Source organism: Muntiacus reevesi, chromosome 2 (genome assembly GCF_963930625.1).
Source record: "Muntiacus reevesi chromosome 2, mMunRee1.1, whole genome shotgun sequence".
Classification (NCBI taxonomy): Eukaryota; Metazoa; Chordata; class Mammalia; order Artiodactyla; family Cervidae; genus Muntiacus; species Muntiacus reevesi.
Genome location: NC_089250.1, coordinates 223,943,754 through 223,964,165, shown reverse-complemented (window position 1 = coordinate 223,964,165; position 20,412 = coordinate 223,943,754). Strand labels below are relative to the sequence as shown.

Here is a 20,412-nt window from a genome sequence, read left to right as displayed (position 1 = left end):
GCAGGAAGGCAGTGGCATTAAGTTAAATGGGGATCAGGACTTTACCAAGTTCTCTGGAAAAACTCGGTGAATGCCCCAGGCCAGGACACCAGGCTAAAGTCAAAGGGTCCATGGCCTGGAGAAAGGGACAGTGCCGAGAGACAGCACTGGGGCTGTGGCAAGAGCACTGGCCTGCCACTGGCTGGCCTGGAGAGCTCAGGCTGTTTCCGCCCTTTTGGGGTCTCTTGCAGGTGACCTGTTAAGGTAATAATCATAATAACAGCAAGCACTTAAATGGACTTGCTTGGTCCCAGACACTCTTCTTCTTCGTGTTCTGCCTTGTAAACATAAACAGACTTGTCCAATACTCAAACCAATAGGTAGGTGCTGTCATCTTTATTTCACAGGTGAGGGAGTTGAGGCACAGAGAGGTTAAGAAACTTGCTGAAGGTCACCCAGCAGGGAAGTGGTAAATTCTTTTTCTTAATTAAAAAAAAAATTTGGCCACACCACACAGCGTGTGGGATCTTAGTTCACTGACCATGGATTGAATCCACACTCCCTGCTTTGCAAGCAGGGGCTCTTAACCATTGGACCACCAGGAAGGTCCCAGAAATGGTAAATTCTTGACTGGAACCCATGCACTTCAGATCCAAAGAGAACTGAGAGGTAGGGGAACAGGTTGGGGGAGATTTGGGCAGAGATGTTAAATCAAGATGAGTAGTAATGAGCTGGGGGAGGTGGGGAGACAGAGAGAGAAAGAGGAGGGGCAAAAGCCAGCAGAAGCTGGGAAGATGGTTTTGGAGTCTGGTCTAACAGAGGTGCTGGAGCAGCCGTGGGGTCTGAGAGAACCGGGGTGGAGAGGGTCAGGGGAAAGGGAGGGGCATCTCCGTCACTGACGGGCACCCTGGGGTCTCGGAGTGGGCCGAGTGTGGGGACTGGGCCTAGTGGGGGCACAGTATTGATTTGGGTTACACAGACTCACTGTGGGAAACCGATCCGACTGAAGTTGCCATGGTGAGGCAGGGTCTCATGCCCCTGCCCTGCCCTTCGTCACTCCCCCAATTCCAGCGTTTTGTGTAGAACCCTTGGATTTTGGGCAATACCATTTGAAAACTGCTACCCTGCCTCCATCCCATCAGCTCCTCTGCTTCTGCATGGATTCCTCCACTGCCCGGACCACAGAGAGCCCTCGGAGTCCCCACTCTGCTCCTGCCACTCCCTCCAGGTAGCTTCGGAAGGCTCCAGCTTGGTCTTCCTCACTCCCAGATCCTTGCACAGAACTCAAAGTCTCTGTTCAGTGCACATTCCAGCCAGCAAGTGACCTTGAGCAAGCCTCCTCCTTGCACCTCCAGGCGTCATCTGCAGAATGGAGCCGATAATAACAACTCCCCTCTGGAAGCCAAGAGACCGGGCCTCAGAACCTCTTAAGAAAATTAAGAAGAGCCGGTGTACACTGACTGCCTACATGAGAAAATGCTGTTGCAATTTTAGTCGTCACCATTTTGACTGTCCTCGTTTGACCAGTGAGAAAACTGAGGCCCAGAGAGGTGAAGTCACCGACCAAGGACACACAGCAAGGTAGCGCAGAGTTGAAACCAGGACACAGGCCCTAGAACTGAGCCTCTTCCTCTTTCCCCTGAGTATGCAGCCAAACCCACAGAAGGAACCTGCCATGTGCCTTCTGGCCGGATTCTCCCCAAACCCCCTCTCCTTCACATATTTTTTACAGATAAGGAAACTGACGCTCGCCTGCCCAAGGTCACCCAGCCATTTACACAGGAGCCAGGGAGCCAGGTATGTGTGACTCGGAGCTCACGCCCAACCCTGACCCATCATGCAGCCTCCAGGACTCCCACCCAGTGCTCAGATGCTGGGTTTCTCAGAACCTGTCCGAGGTCTGGGCTGGTTTAAAGCAGAAAAAGTTCCTCTTGCAGCCTCTCCCTGAGCCCCTCCCCATCATCAACACATCCCCAGGAGCCTCAGGATGCCGGGGACAGATAAAGGCAGATGCCCCAGCCCCTGGTTGCCCTCCACTCCTTCCAAGTTCTGCTTCTCCTTGGAGGGGAGGGAGGACAGCTCTCCTTGCCTTCCAGGCGGTTGGCAGAGCAGCGGCTGCTGTTCCTGCCTGCTGCCTGGCTGATGGAGAGATTATTTCTAAGCCCTTCCCATTCCCGCCCCCCCTTCTCTTGCAGGACCACACTGGCTGTCCCCGTGGGACTCAGTACAGAGCCTGCCGCTGAAGCAGGACAGCTGGCCTGGCTCCCTCCTCAGACCCTCACCTCTAGTGTGGAAAGGGGCTTCTAGGTCCTTTCAAAACAACAACAACAACAACAACCCACCCCACTCCTCTTGGGCTTTTCTGCAGCTGCTGGAGAGAGAAATGCAGAATGAATGGACTTCTGGTTTCTGAAGGAGGCAAGGGAAGAAAGGTTGAAAACTAACTCAGCCAGAAACTGCTGTGTTTGGGATTTTTCTTTTCTTCCCCTTCATCTTCAACACAAACCCATCTCTTCCCTGGGCATCGAGACATGGACTCCTCTTGCCTTGCCCGGCAGAAAGACAGCTGGAAATGGGCTCCCTGAGACAGAAGGGTGAGTTAAACTTCAGGGGAAGAAGTTAGTATTTGCTGCGGGGGTGGAGGGTATACAGGATGCTCTTAAACATCCCTTCCAAAGCGCTGTTTTGAGTGAATACCTTTCCTACACTCTGGAAGGAGGTTTGTGTGCCGGCTCTTCCTGGGGGGCAGTGGGTTACAAAGTTAGGTTTGTGCAATGAATGAAGAAAAGAAAGTTTGGGGGGGTTTTAGAAAGAGACCCTACTGGGAGACAGAGTCCTGGTTGCACTGGGACTCACCGTGTGACCTTGGATGAGTCACTTCAGCTCTCTGGGTCTGGCTTTTTCACTAGGACAACAAGAATGCTTGGGAAGGCTCCCTTGCTTTCAAAATACTCTTTTCTCCGCAGGCTGCTCCTCGTTTTCTGGCTGTACATTGTAAATGAAGTAATACACGCAGAATAACAGACCATTGTGTGCTGAGCAAGTGTGAAATGCATAGGCTGTGATTCAACTCTTCACTGCCTGCTGGAATCCAACTGGCTCTGAAATTGAGACAACTTTTATTTCCATTCAGTCGCTGAGTTTTCCTCTTGATTGGAGTGCATCTTGGAATGTAAGGTTATAGGTGCTTCGGAAGCAGCTCTGGCTAGAATGAATAGCACAGAAAACAGTTGTGGGAGGCAGAGGATGAGAAATATTGTGGTGATGACTTCCTTTAATGCGTGGGCTAAACCTGAAACCCTTCCTCTAAGTCAAGCATCCCAAATAGGTCTGAAACGGATAGAGCGTTAGAGGCGCCTTCATTTCACAGATGACAAGACCAAAGCCCAGAGAGGGGGAGTAACTGATGCAAGGTCACACAGCAAGGTGGCTGAGACAAGTAGTCCATAAACACAGAGGAGCACTGTCATTGATAGCAAAGTCCTCTAAGTGGGAAAGCAGGAAACAGGACTGAGGCAAAGGTTGTGGAGCTTCTCCTGGGAGGTGCTGTGCCAAGCACAGTTCCTTGTTACTTAACTTTTCTGGGCCTCAGTTTCCTCATCTGTAAAATGGAGATATTAATGTCTACCTCAGGGGGTTATTGAGATGACTTAACATAGGAGGGGCATGTGGATCAGTGCCTGGCATGTCAGAATCGTCTAGAAGAGTGTTTAATATACACCTCACATGTATTATTGCATGTAACCCTCACTGTGCCCAGTGAGGTGGGCACCCAAACTGCCCCAGGTGAGCAAGTGAAGCAAAGGATTCAACGAGGCTGAGAAACCCAGCTGGGGTGGCAGTCTGTAAGGGATTATAACCCAGCAATGAACTTGGGAAACTTTTACACTCTTAAGCTCTGTTTTCAATAACTGTACTTTGCAAGGTTGGGAGGAGTCTTGTCATTGACATAAGGATGCTGAGATCAGAGAGGTTAAGCTACAGGCCCAAGATCACACAGTCTGGAAGTGACACAGCTCTGACTTGTCCAGCTGGGGACCGAGCTCCCCGAGTCCCAGTCCACCTAATGCCTGTTCCAGGGAGATTCTTCTGAGACATAAATAAATGCTCCATCAGAGAAGGGATGTCATCATGTCCTTCCATTCACTGATAGATCCCAGGTGCGTAGTAGGTACTCAGTAAATCTGTGTTGGATGAAAGATTAAAAGGATAAAGGGTGCAGGTGAGGGAAAGCAGACATGAGGCGATGTGGTCTAGGACTCTGCCCTGAGACTGATGGTTCCTCCCTTCTCTTGCTCTTGTCCTTCGGGGGCCAGGACTTCCGCAATATCCATGCCTTCCCGAGACAGAGGCCTGCATGCCGGACACCATCACTTCCGCCCCTGCAGCCCTTTGAGTCCCTTCTTGTCGGGCCCCGTGGAGCCGCCGTCCATCAAGGGCATTTACTACCGCAGGGCCCGGAAGGTGGGCGCGCTGGACTCTTGCCCGACGGCGGACCTGAAGAAGGAGATGCTGGTCAACGTGGGGGGCCGACGGTACCTGCTTCCGTGGAGCACGCTGGACGAGTTCCCGCTGAGCCGCCTGAGCAAACTCCGCTTCTGCCGGAGCCAGGAGGAGATCGCGCAGCTTTGCGACGACTATGACGAGGACAACCAGGAGTTCTTCTTCGACCGGAGCCCCAGCGCTTTTGGGGTGATCGTGAGCTTCCTGGCGGCCGGCAAGCTGGTCCTCCTGCGGGAGATGTGCGTGCTGTCCTTCCAGGAGGAGCTGACCTACTGGGGCATCGAAGAAGCCAACCTGGAGAAGTGCTGCCTGCGGACCCTGCTGCGGAAGCTGGACGACCTGGCCGAGCTGCGCCGGGAGGAGGCCCTGCAGCGGCAGCGGGAGGCCGGGCGACCCACCGTGCACACGTCCCGCTGGGGGCTCTTCATGAGCCGGCTGCGCGAGATGGTGGAGAACCCGCAGTCTGGGCTCCCCGGGAAGGTCTTCGCTTGTCTGTCCATCCTCTTCGTGGCCACCACGGCGGTCAGCCTGTGCGTTAGCACCATGCCTGACTTGAGAGCGGAGGAGGACAAGGTGAGTGGTCCATCGCTCCATCAGGCGTGGGTGCCCGGGGCGTGGGACTGGGGGACCACGAAAACGTTTTCATGTCTTTTCAGACAAGAAGGCAAGAAATGAATATGATCCCGTGTGGATTGTGTTCATTTTCAGACCAAGGCAGTTGTAAAAGATATTTTATACATTTTTTGTTTTTTGAGAAAGAAGCACATGAAGGGGACCCATGAAAGTCAGGAGGGGCCCCACCCCTGAGAGCAAACGCTAGACATTGTGGTCTTAATGGACTGAGCTCACCCAGCCCTTCCTCTCCTAGCTCTGTGAGCCTCGGGTTCCTCCTCCATGAGACACCTGACGTCACTGTAAAGGCTCACGCGCTCAGTGCTCCCCTCGTGTGTTAATTGAGCAGCTATTCTGTGCTGAGCACTCGACCAGGTCCGGATTCCCTACCTCCTTAGCCAACCTTCTCATGGGCATCTCAGCTCTGTAAACTGAGGCTCAGGGCACTTAGCTTCTTGGGAGTAATCTAGCGAAGATGCTGATGACAGAAGAGATCCTCAACCCTTGTTCCTGACCCTCCCAGTCAGGCCCTCCCTCCAGGGAACTCATGGAAGAGTAGATCCAGAAGTGGCCCTGCCCCAGGACGCCGGGGCAGAAACATCTGCTTGCCCACTCCTGCCCTCCCTGGTAGCTCAGTGATAAAGAACTGAGTGGTAAGGAACTGTCTGCCAGTGCAGGAGCTATAAGAGATGTGGGTTCGATCCCTGGGTTTGGAAGGTTGCCTGGAGGAGGGCATGGCAACCCACTCCAGTATTCTCACCTGGAGAATCCCACGGACAGAGGAGCCTGGTGGGCTACAGTCCATGGGGTCACAGAGAGTTGGACATGACTGAAGTGACTTAGCAGGCCCTGTCTTTCCAGGAAGCTGTGAGATAACCCTTCCCCCAACCCCCATCACATACCCCAATGGGTCAGATGGTCTGAAATGTGAGTTAAAAACCTAACATTTTGTTGGGAAGGTTATTGGAGAGCTTCAAACTGAGAATTGGACTGTTTCCTAAGTTAAAATGTTGCTCTATATAATCCTCCATGGCTCCCTATCATCTGACTCATGGAGCTTACATTACAGCAGAGAGAGTAAGCCAATCATTTAAACATATACATAAGGTTATGCAGTCTGTGGATGGTTTATAACCAGTGTCAGTTGACCTAAGTTCTCGTCCCTTAAACATGTATTTCAGGGACGATCAGAGAAGTTTCCATAGAGAGAAGACTTAGATGGAGAACCAGTCAGTTCTTCACACCAAGTAGGCTCTCAATAAATATTTGTTGAACAAAATATTAAAATATCTTGCCCAATCTATACATGTTTTGTCATAAAACAAACCAACCAAAATGTTTTGACTTTCAGACAGCTTTTTTCCCCATAGAGAGGACTGTAGCTCTAATCGTGGACTTTTTTTTTTTCATTCTTTAGCACAAAATTATGTGATTTAAGAATTTGCTTGTTCACTGAAATATTTACATGTGGACACTGCAGTCAAAAGATTAGGACAAAGTAAGGAGCCTCAGTCTCCTGTGCTCCAAGGGTGCCCTGGATCCTAGTTGCTGAAGAAGGACCCTTGGATTTTTCACAAGCCTGTTCCTCTTAGGGATTTTCAGGGAGCCAGGATTTAGACTGTGCAGAGAGACAAGCTCTTTACAAAGCCTAATGCTTTTAAAATTACCCAGGGTATGAACCCAGATTGGTGTGACAGGGACCTGGAAAATTCAATTAGAGGTGAGTGAGAATCCTGTAGAAGCCGTTTCTAGCGGGGAGTGAGAGAAGTGCTGTCCCCAGTCCAGTCTCAAGCTCCGTGCACCTGGGCAGCCACCACTGGGTGCTCTGCCTAGAGAGGGGCCGCGAGGCCCTGCCCTCAAAAACAAAAACAAAAAATGTGTGTCTATGTCCCTGTTCTGATGGTAATTCAGAGAGCCTGGAGGCTGAGGACCAGGCGGGCTTTGTTCTTTCAAACCGTGCCCTTATATTTACATAAAAAGATGATGTTCTTTCTTGGCCACACATGCCTGGTATTTTGTATTTGGCCACTGGGACATCAGTCTGAAAGCAGCGATTCAGCCCCGGCTGCAGAGCTGGGCAGCTGCTTCTGGGGACAGACAATGCCCAGGAGGTGTGGGGGCCTGAGTCGTTGTCCCAGGGGGACATGACCTACAGAACTCCTCCATCAAACATAGAGAAGGCGTCACCCTGGGATGAAGAATCAGCACTCATGCAAAGAAAGCACTTTCCTTCCCTTTTTCTTCTAGCTTCTTACAGCAATATCCCTTAAGTAAACTTGGCAGTTGAGGAGCAAGGTCTGTGCCCAAGATTGCAAATTAAAATGGAAGAGGGAGGAAGTAGATGGACAGGAATGACCAAGCCAAGTACCTAAAGCTCCTCCGGAAGCATTTGGACTTCTATGGGTTCCCTGGCGGAGCTCAGCCCCAAAGGAATGAGAGAACTGATGCTTATTAAGTGCCCTTCAGGAGGCTGGCATTGGACAGGATGGACTTAATCCTTGTAACAGCTTTAGGAAATGGATGCTGTAGCTACGACCATTTTGCAGGTAAGGAAACTGAGGCTCAGGGAAGTTTTGTCACTTTCATAAGCCCAAAGTAAGAAAGTGGCACAGCCAGGATTTGAGCTCACCTCCACCTGGCTCCAAAACCTGACCCCTCATGACAGAACCTTCTAACCCTCCTGGGTTTGAATCTTGGTTTCATCCCTCATGAGCTCAGTGATCTCCAAAAAGTCACTTACCTTTCTGAGCCTCAGTTTTCTTATCCGTAAAATGGGGATGCTGTTAGCCGTTTCCTCAGGGGATTATGGTGAGAATTAAAAGAGTAATATTCGTGTAACATGATTGGAACAATACTAACTCATAAGAAGTGCTCAAAAATATTAGTCATCATCGTTATTCACTTATCAGGTGCTACTTAACAGGAAGTCATCACATTTATCCTTTTATTCACTCATCAACAGTCACTGAGTGCCAACTAAATCCACTCGTCTAGATGCTGCAGATCAGACAAATTCCTCACTTTCCTGGAGCTTGTATTCTGAACATCCCAGCTCCATTTTTAATCTTCACATAACGTAAAATTAACCATCTTAAAGTGAACAATTCAGTGGCATTTAGCAAAATTCATAATGCTGTGTAGCCAACACCTCTATCAAATTCCAATATATTTCTTTTTTTTTTAATTCCTTTTAAGTTCCAGTATATTTCTAAGAGAAAAACCTGGGCCAATCAGGCAGCCACTCCCCACCTCCACCCACAGCCACTGGCAACCACCAGGCTGCTTTCCATCTCCGTGGATTTTCCTGTTCTAGACACTTCTTATAAAGGAATCATACATTATGTGGCCTTTTGTTTCTGGATTCATTAACTCCATATAATGTGTTCTAAGTTCATCTGTGTTGTATCCTGTGTCAGTACTGCACTCCTTTTAAGGGCTGCATAATATTCCACTGTCTGTAAATGTCACAGTGTGTTTGTCCATCTGTCCAATGATTGGTTCCTCAGATTCTTTGCTTGCCTCTGCCTGAGTCCTCTGCCATGGTCGTCAACCCTGCCATTCAGCCCTAGTGCCCTGTACAAGTAGCCCCTGCCCAGCATCTCTGCTGGTCAGAACGCCTTGTCCTCCCTCTGGAGGAAACTGGGGGTCACTGGGCAGCTACAGCTGAACTCTTGTTCCTTTTATCCTGACCCCTTCCTCCCTCCGACCTGGCTCTGCCCTTGGACAAGTCCCTCTGTCTCTGTGCCTCTATCTCCTCACCTGCAAATGAGGATAGTGGCACCCCTGCTCAGACAGAGCCCTAGGACGGATGGTCTAGTTCTCCTGTGTGGGCACAGAGGCAGCGCTGGCTGCTCTCCCCCACCTCCGGGACTCGCTCATGCCCCTCCCACGTGCGCATCTGCTGTGCTCCTCAAGCTCTCTCCCGGCTCTCAGGACCTCAGGGGATAAGCACAGGCATGTGCTCTCACATCACCTCTCCACCCCCTGCCCTCATTTTAGCTTCCACTTCCGCCCAGAGGCATACTTGGGACTTCGGGGACCTTGAGAAGGGACACACTCTGGATAGCCGCCCTGCAAAGCGAACCGGCTGGGGGCGGAGCCAGCAGGGGGCTGAGGGCAGGACCGCTGGGGGCTGAGGGCAGGACCGCTGGACTCTGCGTCTCCCACCCACTCCTGGCCTGTGCTGTGCCTCCAGTCTCACGGGGACTGGGAAGGAAGGCATAGAGATTTTTAAAGATCAGGTGGATCCCCTGAAGTCCCCTGATGGAAGAATTCTCTCCTACTGTGGTTGTAACTCACCTTTTGGGCTACAGTCACCCCTCCCCCACCTTGGTTAAAAAGCCTCCGGCTGGAGCCAGCATCTCCTCCTCTGTGGTCCCTTCTTGGACCGTGAACCAGCTCTGCATAGTACTGCCTGCTCTCTGTGGCTTCTCTGTGTTCAGTGACGTTTGGCAATGGCTTTAGAAAAGTCTTCCTAACTTGGCTTGGGGAGGTTGGGTGTTCCTCACCCCGAGCTGAGTCTCCCTAATATCCCAGCCAACAGCACCAATCCCCATTTCCTGGACGGGGGCCCCCCCTCTCCTGAGTACACATACTTCATGCTGTCCCTTCCGCCTCACCACGCTCCCCTGGTGTCTGGGGGGTTCAATTCCTAACCCACCCCTGCTTGCTCCACACCGTCCTCAGAGCTCTCAAGGTTTGGGTTCAAGGTGGGGAGGGAGAGGACCATGGAGGAGGCCCAAAGGAGAGGAGGGTGGCAGAGAGAGACCTGGCTCTCGGGGCAAGGCATGAGTCAGCACCGCCAGCACCCCGAGACTAGGACCAGAGGCACAGATGATGGAATTCATGGCCAGGAGAAAGGAAAGGGAGGGAGGTGGAAATGCTGAATGGAGCCGTGAGGCCAGCGCTGAGCTGAAAGGGTCAGACTGGCTGCGTTCCCAAAGGGGAGCTGGCAGGGGTCGCTGTGAGAGAGACAGAGGGTGCAAGGGAGGCTCCAAGGTCAAGACTCTGGCCCCGAGTTCCCCCCAGATGGAACTTCTAGAAATGGCCCTGGCTGTACCTGCAGCCGTCTGCCGGACAGCCTGTCCAGATGGTCCCTCAGAAAGCCCGGTCCGCCCCCTGACCCCAGAGCCCTTCAGAGCGGCTCTGCTCCAGAGCTTTGGGGGAGGACGGGGCAAGACTGTGGGCCAGCTGCTCCACCTTGCCCGAACTGATGCGGTCACTCAAACTCGGGTTTCTTTTTTATTGTGATATAATGTACCATCTAATGTTCATCCTTTTAAGGTGCACAGATCAGTGATTTTTTAGTATGCAGTTGTGCAACCATCCCCAATAATTCCAGAACATTTTTATCACCCTAAAAAGCAACCTTGCACATACTTCTGGCTACTCCCCATCTCCCCCTGCCCCCCGCTATCCACCAGCCCCAGGTGACTGTGAATGTACTTTCTATCTTCATGAATTTGCCTTTTCTAGGCACTTTATTCAGTTCAGTCACTCAGTCGTGTCCAACTCTCTGTGACCCCAAGGACTGCAGCATGCCAGGCTTCCCTGTCCGTCACCAACTCCCGGAGCTTGCTCAAACTCATGTCCATCGAGTCAGTAATGCCATCCAGCCATCTCATCCTCTGTCAACCTCTTCTCCTCCTGCCGTCAAACTTTCCCAGAATCAGGGTCTTTTCCAATGAGTCAGTTCTTCACATGAGGTGACCAAAGTATTGGAGCTTCAGTTTCAGCATCAGTCCTTCCAATGACACGTTATAGATACAAAATAATACAATATATGGTCCGTTATGTTGGTTTGTTTCATTGAGTATAAGGTTATCAAGGTTCATCAGCTTTGTAGCATGTGTCAGAGCTTCATTTCTGTGGCTGAATAGTACTCCATCATATAGACAGACCATATTTTGTTTATTCATTCCGCTGTTGTTGAGCATCTAGTTTCTTTCCACTTTTGGGTTGTCATCAATCACACTGCTCCAAATCTTCGTGTACAAGTTTTTTGTGTGCATGTGGATTTTCAGTTCCTTGAAGTATACACTTGGCAGCAAAATTGCTTAGTCATACAGCAAATGTATGTTTAAGTTCTCAAGGGACCACCCACCTGTTTTCCACAACAGCTATACCACTTTATATTCCCGCCAGCAACGTTTGGGTTGGGGGGGGCGGTTCTAATTTCTCCACAGTCTCAACAAAACTTGTTTGTTTTTATCCAAGTATTACTGCTTTACTGTAGTACATTAGTTCTAGGGGTACAACAGAGTGATTCGACATTTTTGTCCCTTATACTCAATTTAAAGATATTGTTATAAAATACCGGCTGTATTCTTTGCACTGTATATCACATCCTTGTATGTTATTTATTTTATACCTAGTAGTTTGTACCTATTAATCCCCTGACACTTATTTTTTGTCCTTATAATCACAGCCGTCCTGGTGAGGGTGGAGTGGTATCTCATTGTGCTTTTGATTTCCAACTCTGATTTTTTTAAAAAAAATCTTTTCATGATGGAAAATTTGGGGCATTTGCAGAGTAAATAGAATAATCTAACGAACCCCTAATTACTACCCATGACTCAGCCTTCCAGACTGTCCAGAGCCTGCCACTCTGGTTCTCTCTCTCTAGCCCCTCCCACCTCCAATCATTTAGCATCATGATCATTTGTTTTATTGTTACTTTACAGTTTTATGGGAGAAATTTACATACATTGAAATGCACAAGTCTTAGCTGTCCGATGTAACAAATGGGGCACACCCGTGTCACCCACAGCCCTGGTTGGTATGGAATATTCCTATCACCCCAGGATGCTCTTTCAGGCTCCTTTGTAGTCTTCCCTATCCCATCCAGAGGCGACTGCTGTTTCTGTGATTCTGTCCACCTCCCGTGAGCTTTGCCTGCTCTTGGACTTCACCCAGATGGAAACATCACCCCACATCTGCCTGTGACATTTGTCATGTTGTCATACCCTTCACCCCTCCAGCCTTCCCAGGGCTGCTCATGTTTCTGTCCATCACGGGAGGGAATCAGAGCACCCCTCATTCCCACCATGAACAAGTGCCCCCACGAAGGTGACCAAGCACCCCAGTTTGCCCAGGACTGAGGGGGGACTTTCTGGTGACCTGGAACTTTCTGTTGCTCAGTCTGGAAAGTTCTGGGCAAACCAGGATGAGTGGTCCATCCTACCTGAGGAATACAACCGAAAACCTCCTCAGAGACGGTGACTTCCTCCTTTCCTTCTGTTACTAGTTTTCCTCAGATATTGACTGGGCTGGGAATCATTTTCTCAGCTTGAGCCCCATAAATCCCCACCACCCCAACACCGGCTGCTTGTAGGGCATTTCTCTGAGGACCAGTGCTGGGAGGTTGGTTTAGAATGCAGAGCTGAGCAGCAATGCAGGGGTGACTCCTCACAGCACTTGCTGCAGTGCAGGGACGTGGCCGGCGGGAGGTGGGTGGTTCATGCCTGGAATATCCAAAAGCTGGCACCAGAGGCAGAGGGAGGAGGGCCCACAGAGCCTTCTCTGCTTCCCAGGAGTCACCTTCCTGAGCTACAGGGTCAGTGGTCTGGGGAGATTATTCCCAGGCCACCGAGGCTCTTATCCCAAAGGGAAAACTCTCCGAATGTCAGTGATGAAAGGGGCCTTATAGAGAGAATCTGGCCCGGAGTCTGAAAAACTTCCAGGTGCCTCTGGGTCAACAGGAGGTCTTGCCAAAGTGCAGATTCCTGGGCCACCCTCCCGGGCTTTAATTTTGTGATGGGGACCCCAGAACCCACATTTGTAACAAGCACTCTGGGGGATTCTGACACAGGGGTTATGAATTGACTTTGAGAAATGCCGCTTCTGTCCCACCCTCTTCATCAGAAGGTGAAGCACAGGAAGGGACAGTGACTACTGAAAGGTCACAGAGCAAGTTTGTAGCAGGACTGGGGAATCGGGATCCAAAACTCCTGAACTTTGCAGAACCCCGAAGCAAACCCCAGGCAGTCATGGCAAAGACCTCTTGTGTTCTGGAGAATTTCCTCCACTTCCTGTAGAATTCAGGATAGGAGAAGGTATAGTTACCCTTCATCTGAGCAGGCAGACTATGTCTGGACCAGTGGGTCGTCCCGCGCAGGTAGCTGCAATGTTTTGTGCACCTGCAGCAGTAGCAGCCTGCTCACTACTTCTGCATTATTCCCATTGGTCCCAGCTCTCCCGAGGCAGTCCAGGGGGAATGAAGGATTTGCCTAAGTAGGTGGAAGTGAACCTGAGTCACAGACACTCTGGACTCCATGCCCTCAACTGCACCCCCACCAACTCCTACCTCTTGGATCAGAGAGGGCAGGGGAGAGAGCTGCCCCACTCAGGACTGGTGAATAGAGATCGGGACAGTCCAGCCCCTTTCTCCCTCCAAAGGTCAGACAAAAAGAACATTTCAATTTAGCATTCCTGTGAGAAGGAAATGGCAATCCACTCCAGTGTTCTTGCCTGGAGAATCCCAGGGACGGGGGAGCCTGGTGGGCTGCTGTCAATGGGGTCGGACATGACTTAAGCGACTTAGCAGCAGTAGCAGCAGGAGTGAGCCCAGGCACTGGAAATAATTCCTTTTTCCACCTCAGAGGTTTTTAATCCAAAGAAAACTGCAGTTGTCAATGTGTTGCTTTTCACTCAATCAACTGGCTTCAATCATTCTTTCCCTCATCCATCATAGATACAGATGCCAGATATCTAGACATAGACAGAGATGGAGATAATGCAGAGGTAGATGAAGACCAAGAGGGAGATATAGACGATATACATATAGTCATAACATTTAGTCAGGTTCTCAACTCTGGCTTCACATTAGAATCATTGATGGGGCTTCTGGAAAATTCTACCACTCAGATTCAAACCTAGATGTCCCAGTCTGGACATCAAGATTTTTCAAAGCCCTTAGGTGATTCTAACATGCACAGTCAAGGTTGAGAACCACTGCACTAGAAACAGAGCTTCTCCAACCTTATTGTGTGCATAAATTGTTGTTAAAATGCAGATTCTGCAGATCCCAGGGGAGGCTCATGCTTTTGGTCCCAGGACACACTATGAGTGGCAGAAGGGCTAGCGGAAGTCTCTGCTGGGGGCAGGGGCAGGGGTGTGAAGGACACAGGGAGGAAACCTCAGATGGCCCACCTGGCTGCGATCTCTCGGGAAGGAAATAGTTGCAATCTGCATCACAGGGCTGTACTAGGAGTGGTGGCATCCTCTCTGCCCTCCCCACCCACCCACTCCCAGCCTCTGAGCCCCCAGAAACCACAGCTGCTTCTCTGGTCCTTTACCTCCAAAGTCTAGCATGGGACCTGGCTCAAGGTGAGCCCTGCATGTGGGTTTTTTTTTTTTTTTAAGTAATTTTATTTATTTATTTGTCGCTGCACTGGGTCTTCATGGCTACACGGGCTTTTCTCTAGCTGTAGCGAGTAGGGGCTATTCCCTATTCATAGTTGCAGTGCACAGGCTTCTCATTGCAGTGGCTTCTCTTATTGTGGAGCACAGGCTCTAGGGCACAGGCTCAGCAGTTGTGGCGAAGGGGCTTTGTTGCTCCATAGCATGTGGGATCTTCCCGGACCAGGGATCAAACCCACATCCTCTGCATTGGCAGGTGGATTCTTTACCACTAAGCCACCAGAGAAGCCCACCCTCCATGTGTTTTGTTGGATGAATGAATGAGGGATTGTGGGCACAGAAGTTACAAAATAATCTGTAGTCTCCAGGAGACCATCTCCTCCGAATGTGGGCTCAGGCAAGTTATTTCAGTGCTCAGAACCATTTATTGGACTGTCAGTGAAGCCTGCTCATGGCGCCGCTGTGGGGCTTAAGTGACAGTACCAGATCAGTGCCTGGTACACAGAGCTGCTTGTGTTGGTAAAGGAGAAGTTGGCTGCTGTAACCAAGAGGCTCCACAACAGGATGGCTTTCAGCACAAGTGCTCAGTCGCTCAGTCGTGTCTGACTCTGTGCAACCCCATGGACTGTAGCCCTCCAGGCTCCTCTGTCCATGGGGATTCTCCAGGCAAGAGCACTGGAGTAGGTTTCCATGCCTTCTTTCAGAGGATCTTCCCAACCCAGGGATCAAACCCAGGTATCCCGCATTGCAGGCAGATTGTTTACCATCTGAGCCACCAGGGAGGCCCTTCAACACAATAGACGCTGGTTTCTCTCCCACCCAAAGAGGGACCAAGGTGAGTAGGCAGCTCTCATTCTGAGACCCAGGTTTTTCCCACGGTGATGCTCATCCTTCCTGGGGCATCGGTTCAGTCTGCTGGTTCTAAGCTGGGTTGCAGGGCCGACTGGGTGGTCCCAGCTCACAGGAAGGGGAGAAAGAGTGCAAGAACTCATGCCCACCACTAAAGTCCTGGAGCTGGAGGCGTGGCACATCACCTCTGTTTACATTCTGTCGGTAGGGGCTTGGTCATTTGGCCACACTTAGCTACAGGGGTGGAGAAGGCAATGGCACCCCACTCCAGTACTCTTGCCTGGAGAGTCCCAGGGGTGGGGGAGCCTGGTGGGCTGACGTCTATGGGGTTGCACAGAGTCGTACACGACTGAAGTGACTTAGCAGCAGTAGCAGCAGCTGCAGGGGAGGCTAGATCAGGTGGTTTCTGATCTAGATGACTGGCCATGCGGCCAGCTGCAACTTGAGAACTACAATAAAAAGGGAGTTTTGGCGGATGACTAAGAGTCTAAAACAGACCTCCATTGATATAGAGTTATAGATTAATGATAGATGGATAGATAGAATATAGAGACTATATACTATACAAAGAATATATAGAGAATATATATTTAAATGTTTAATATATAGTATAATGGGCTTCCCAGTTGGCTCAGTAGTAAAGAATCTGCCTGCAATTCAGGAGCTGCAGGAGACACGTGTTCAATCCCTGGGTCAGGAAGATCCCTGGAGGAGGGCATGGCACCCCACTCCAGTACTCTTGCCTGGAGAATCCCATGGACAGAGGAGCCTGGTTGGCTATAGTCCATGGGGTCCCTAAGAGTCAGACATGACTGAGGTGACTTAGTACACGTATAGTATATCAATATGTTATGACATATATAATATATAACATGTATTCTAAATAATACATTGTTATTACTAAATATTAATATGCAGTAGTACATATTCATATATTAATAGTAAATTTAATATATGAAATATAGAGAGAATATATTTAGTATAGAGTTAGCATAGCATTTTTAGTAGAGACTGTACATATGGAATCTGTATACATGAAATCAGTCTCAATATTGGTACAAAGCTTTAGAATGGCTTTTCAGCATGGTTCTCTTGCCATTTCTGGTGCTTCGTCTCTCTACCCTGCGTTTCCTCGCCTCTCCAGGGGGAGTGCTCGCAGAAATGCTACTACATTTTCATCGTGGAGACCGTCTGCGTGGCCTGGTTTTCCCTCGAGTTCTGCCTGCGGTTTGTCCAGGCCCAGAACAAGTGCCAGTTCTTCCAAGGGCCCCTGAACATCATAGACATCCTGGCCATCTTCCCTTACTACGTGTCCCTCGCTGTGTCCGACGAGCCCCAGGAGGATGGCGAGCGGCTGGGCGGGAGCTCGTACCTGGAGAAGGTGGGGCTGGCGCTGCGCGTGCTGCGGGCCCTCCGCATCCTCTACGTGATGCGCCTGGCGCGCCACTCGCTGGGGCTGCAGACGCTGGGCCTCACGGTGCGCCGCTGCACGCGTGAGTTCGGCCTGCTTCTCCTCTTCCTGTGCGTGGCCATCACCCTCTTCTCCCCTCTGGTCTACGTGGCTGAGAATGAGTCTGGGCGGGTCCTGGAGTTCACTAGCATCCCGGCCTCCTATTGGTGGGCCGTCATCTCCATGACAACGGTGGGCTACGGAGACATGGTACCCAGCAGCGTGCCGGGCCAGATGGTGGCCCTCAGCAGCATCCTGAGCGGCATCCTCATCATGGCCTTCCCGGCCACGTCCATCTTCCACACCTTCTCTCACTCCTACCTGGAGCTCAAGAAGGAGCAGGAGGAGCTGCAGGCCCGCCTCCGCCGCCTGCAGAACGCGGCCACGGCCGGCGAACATGAACTCCTGAGGGACGTCAGTGACCTGAGCCTGGAGGGCCCTGCCTTGCCCATCGCATACATTTAACTCAGAATCCTCCCCCGAAGATACTAGACCTTCAGCGCATGGCCCTCGGCTGATATGAGCTGGAGAACACCAGCGCCTGGATCCTCCAGGAGTGTGTTTGTAGAGCTTGGGGGCGCACTCCCAAAGCTGGGAGGGGCTCGAGGCCAAGGATGTTTGGTTGGGTGATTCTTGACCCTCCCGGGCACAGTGGTCTGAGCTGGCCTTATCCATGTCACTTGCCATTTCCTCTCTCCCTGCCCCTCGCTGAGCACATCCAATTTCGCTGGGTTAGCTCTGTCTCCCTTCCTTCACAGCGGGTTCCCAGCCCAACATCCCAGGCTGGGTTCCAGACACCCACAGAACTGAACCTACAGAATTCCATTCCTCCCCTAAGACCCTCTTTCCTGGACCAACCCACCGCCAGGAACTGGGGGGGTCAGTCACTGCAAACCCCTCTGATCAGATCTCTCCGCCCAGCCCTATCGGGGGTTTCAGTCTGGGTCAATGTACTCTTCCATTGCTCAACCCGTGGCATTTTCCTAATGCAGCTGCCTCTGCTCAGCTCTGGAAGCCCTTAGCCAAGAAGGCAGAACTACATCTGTGTTAAATCCCATGCTGAGGGCTGGGGGCCCACCATCCCTCCTGACCTGCCTGGGTCCTGAGCAGGAGCGCCACTTGCCGGCACAGCAAGCCCTCCTGGGCTCTTGATGGAACCTTCTCCAATCATCCAGTCCTTGGCCTTGACAGAGGCTAACTCTCTCAGGGCACTCAACTGTCCCTTGAGAGAACCATTCCTGCTGCTGGTTCCTTTAGCCCTTTGGGGACCTCGGCTTTCCACTCTCAGCTAAATTGCAAGAGACGCAGCATAGAAATGAAGGCAGCCTTAGGATCCACACTCCCCCTCCCCCCTGCCTGCTCCCCCAGATCCCTTGATACCAGAGGATAAGACCTTCTTTGGCCGATATTTAAACGAATTCATTCACTTAAGGTTAGGGTTCATTCAGTAACATGCCTGGCCCTTTGCATCCAGCATAGGAGGCAGAGGTTGGACCAAGTCATTGGAGATAGTGCATCCTGAGCAGAGGGGAAGAAGCAGTGAGTTCTGGGCAGTCGGCTCATGGAGGGCTTCACAGAGACACAGGAGGGGGTGGATGCAAAGGGTTGTTTTGGAAGACAAAGCTGCAATGGTGGGCCGGGATGAGATGCTGTGTAGAGGACTTGGACATTTCAGTAGATGCAGATGAGACATATGCTGGAGGAAGGGGCAATGTGAATGGACTGCAGTGTGGATGAAGATGATGGGATGGGCCACTGGAGGACCAGTTTGGAACAGGGAACAATTGAGCAGTTTGAGCAAGCTACAAGCGCCTACCTCCTCCACGTCATTAATTGTACAGGTGGTGCCAGGTCCTGGAGTCTCATCTTTTGTTTCCCAGCTGAGCACACCTGGGAGAGGCCAGAGACCTCCCACCAGTGGCTCCGCTGTGCACTGCTACATGCCATGGGCTGTAAATCTGCTAAGAAAGAGTACAAGGTTGCAAATGGATGATGGAGAGGAGGTTCTGGACCTCTGGATCTAATGTAGTTCACATGTAAGCATTTCATCAATGGGGACAACCAACCTTTATTTCACTAGTATTTAGTGCAGGCCTACTATGTACTGGGCATATGCTTCCCCCTGACTGCAATGCCAGGGTCAGTTTAACCACAGGTGGCTTGGGCAGGGGGCCATCTACACCAGCATCTAGCTTCAAGCTGGCCTTGACCTCGTGGGGAGCCCTCACTCCCTTTGACTGCTCCAAGTGCCATCTCAGCTGATGGGCATACATGTCCCCCCATTCCTCTAGCCCCCCAAGAATCATCAGGACACCCCCTAGTCCTTCCCAAGATGACATTTCACCAAATAGGCACTCTGCATGGTAGCAGAGTGGCCAGTCAGGGCTTCCCTGGTAGCTCAGCTGGTAAAGAATCTCCCTGCAATGCAGGAGACCCTGGTTTGATTTCTGGGTCAGAAAGATCCCCTGGAGAAGGGACAGGCTACCCACTCCAGTATTCTTGGGCTTCCCTGATGGCTCAGACAATAAAGAATCTGCCTACAATGCAGGAGACTTGGGTTTGATCCCTGGGTTGGGAAGATCCCCTGGAGGAGGACATGGTAACCCACTCCAGTATTCTTGCCTGGAGAATCCCATGGACAGAGGAGCCTGACGGGCTATAGTCCATGGGGTCACAAAGAGTCGGACACGACTGAGTGACTAAGCACAGCACAGCCCAGTGGCCAGTCACACAAAGTCCTGCCCCTCAGAAAAGCCACCATGACTTTAGCCCCATCCCTCTCTGTAAGTTTCAGGGGCTGGGCTAAATCTGTGGTTTTCCAATTGGGGTCCCACGAAGATCTTCGGGGCTGTTCCTGTTCCAAGGTGCAGCATTTGCAAATAATGATTTTTTAAAAGAACATGCAAATTTCTAGACACCCTCCCCCATTTTAGTCATGGCCCCACTGAGGGGCAAGCTCACCCCAGACCTGGAATGGCCTAGGACCCATATCAGGCCCCACATGGATCCTCCCTCTCCTCCTTCTTTTCTCTTACTAAATTTTTGGCCACTGTGCAGCATGGGGGATATTAGTTCCCCGACCAGGGATCGAACCCTCACCCTTCTCATTGGAAGCAGGGAATCTCCCTGGACCATCAGGGAAGTCCCAGGTCCTTCTCTCTCTTCTGATTGGAGACTTTTTTTGTGCTGCAAACCTGTGGCAAAAATCCCTCACTTCCACTTAGCCCATTCTGTGACTGGCTCCCACCAAGGCCGCCCTCTTTTCCTGTTTCCCATACTTTGACATCCAAACAAAAATGTGCCAAGATTAAAAGAAAAATAGTTGAGCCCATCACCAACATTATGAGCCTCTACAGTGTCTCAGTACATGCCTGGTGGACATTCTTTACCAAATTAGAAGTGGAAAATTGAAATTGATTGCTCGCAAGTAGGGCTTAATTAAAAGCTCTATTTTTCTCTCCCTTCCATTTCCCCTGGGGACTGATCTCCTTGTGTTAGTCTAGCTTGGCAGAGCTCCCTTTCCTTCATGCTGATTGGGTAGAATGGGGGTGACCAGCAGGTTGCTAGGCAGTCTCTTCATCCCCATTGGCTGAAAAGAGTCTCACGATTCCCAGAAGGGCTTGTTTTTCTTGGAGGCCAATGGGCATGACTGCAGCCAA

General features: G+C 51.0%; 1 protein-coding gene across 1 annotated transcript; it reads left to right on the top strand.

Moving 5' to 3' along the window:
- Positions 1-4,254: 4,254 nt before the first annotated feature.
- KCNG4 (potassium voltage-gated channel modifier subfamily G member 4) lies at positions 4,255-17,218 on the top strand. The gene is made up of 2 exons (XM_065919329.1): positions 4,255-5,055; positions 16,448-17,218. Exons 1-2 carry the CDS (start codon positions 4,255-4,257, stop codon positions 17,216-17,218), a joined length of 1,572 nt encoding a protein of 523 aa, XP_065775401.1.
- The last annotated feature ends 3,194 nt before the right edge of the window (positions 17,219-20,412 follow it).

Excerpts from the sequence above, each read along its gene's own strand:
- KCNG4 (XM_065919329.1), top strand. The coding sequence starts at position 4,255 with ATGGTTCCTCCCTTCTCTTGCTCTTGTCCTTCGGGGGCCAGGACTTCC. Across the intron at positions 5,056-16,447 it reads TGAGAGCGGAGGAGGACAAG|GGGGAGTGCTCGCAGAAATG; the intron begins GTGAGTGGTCCA and ends TCGCCTCTCCAG.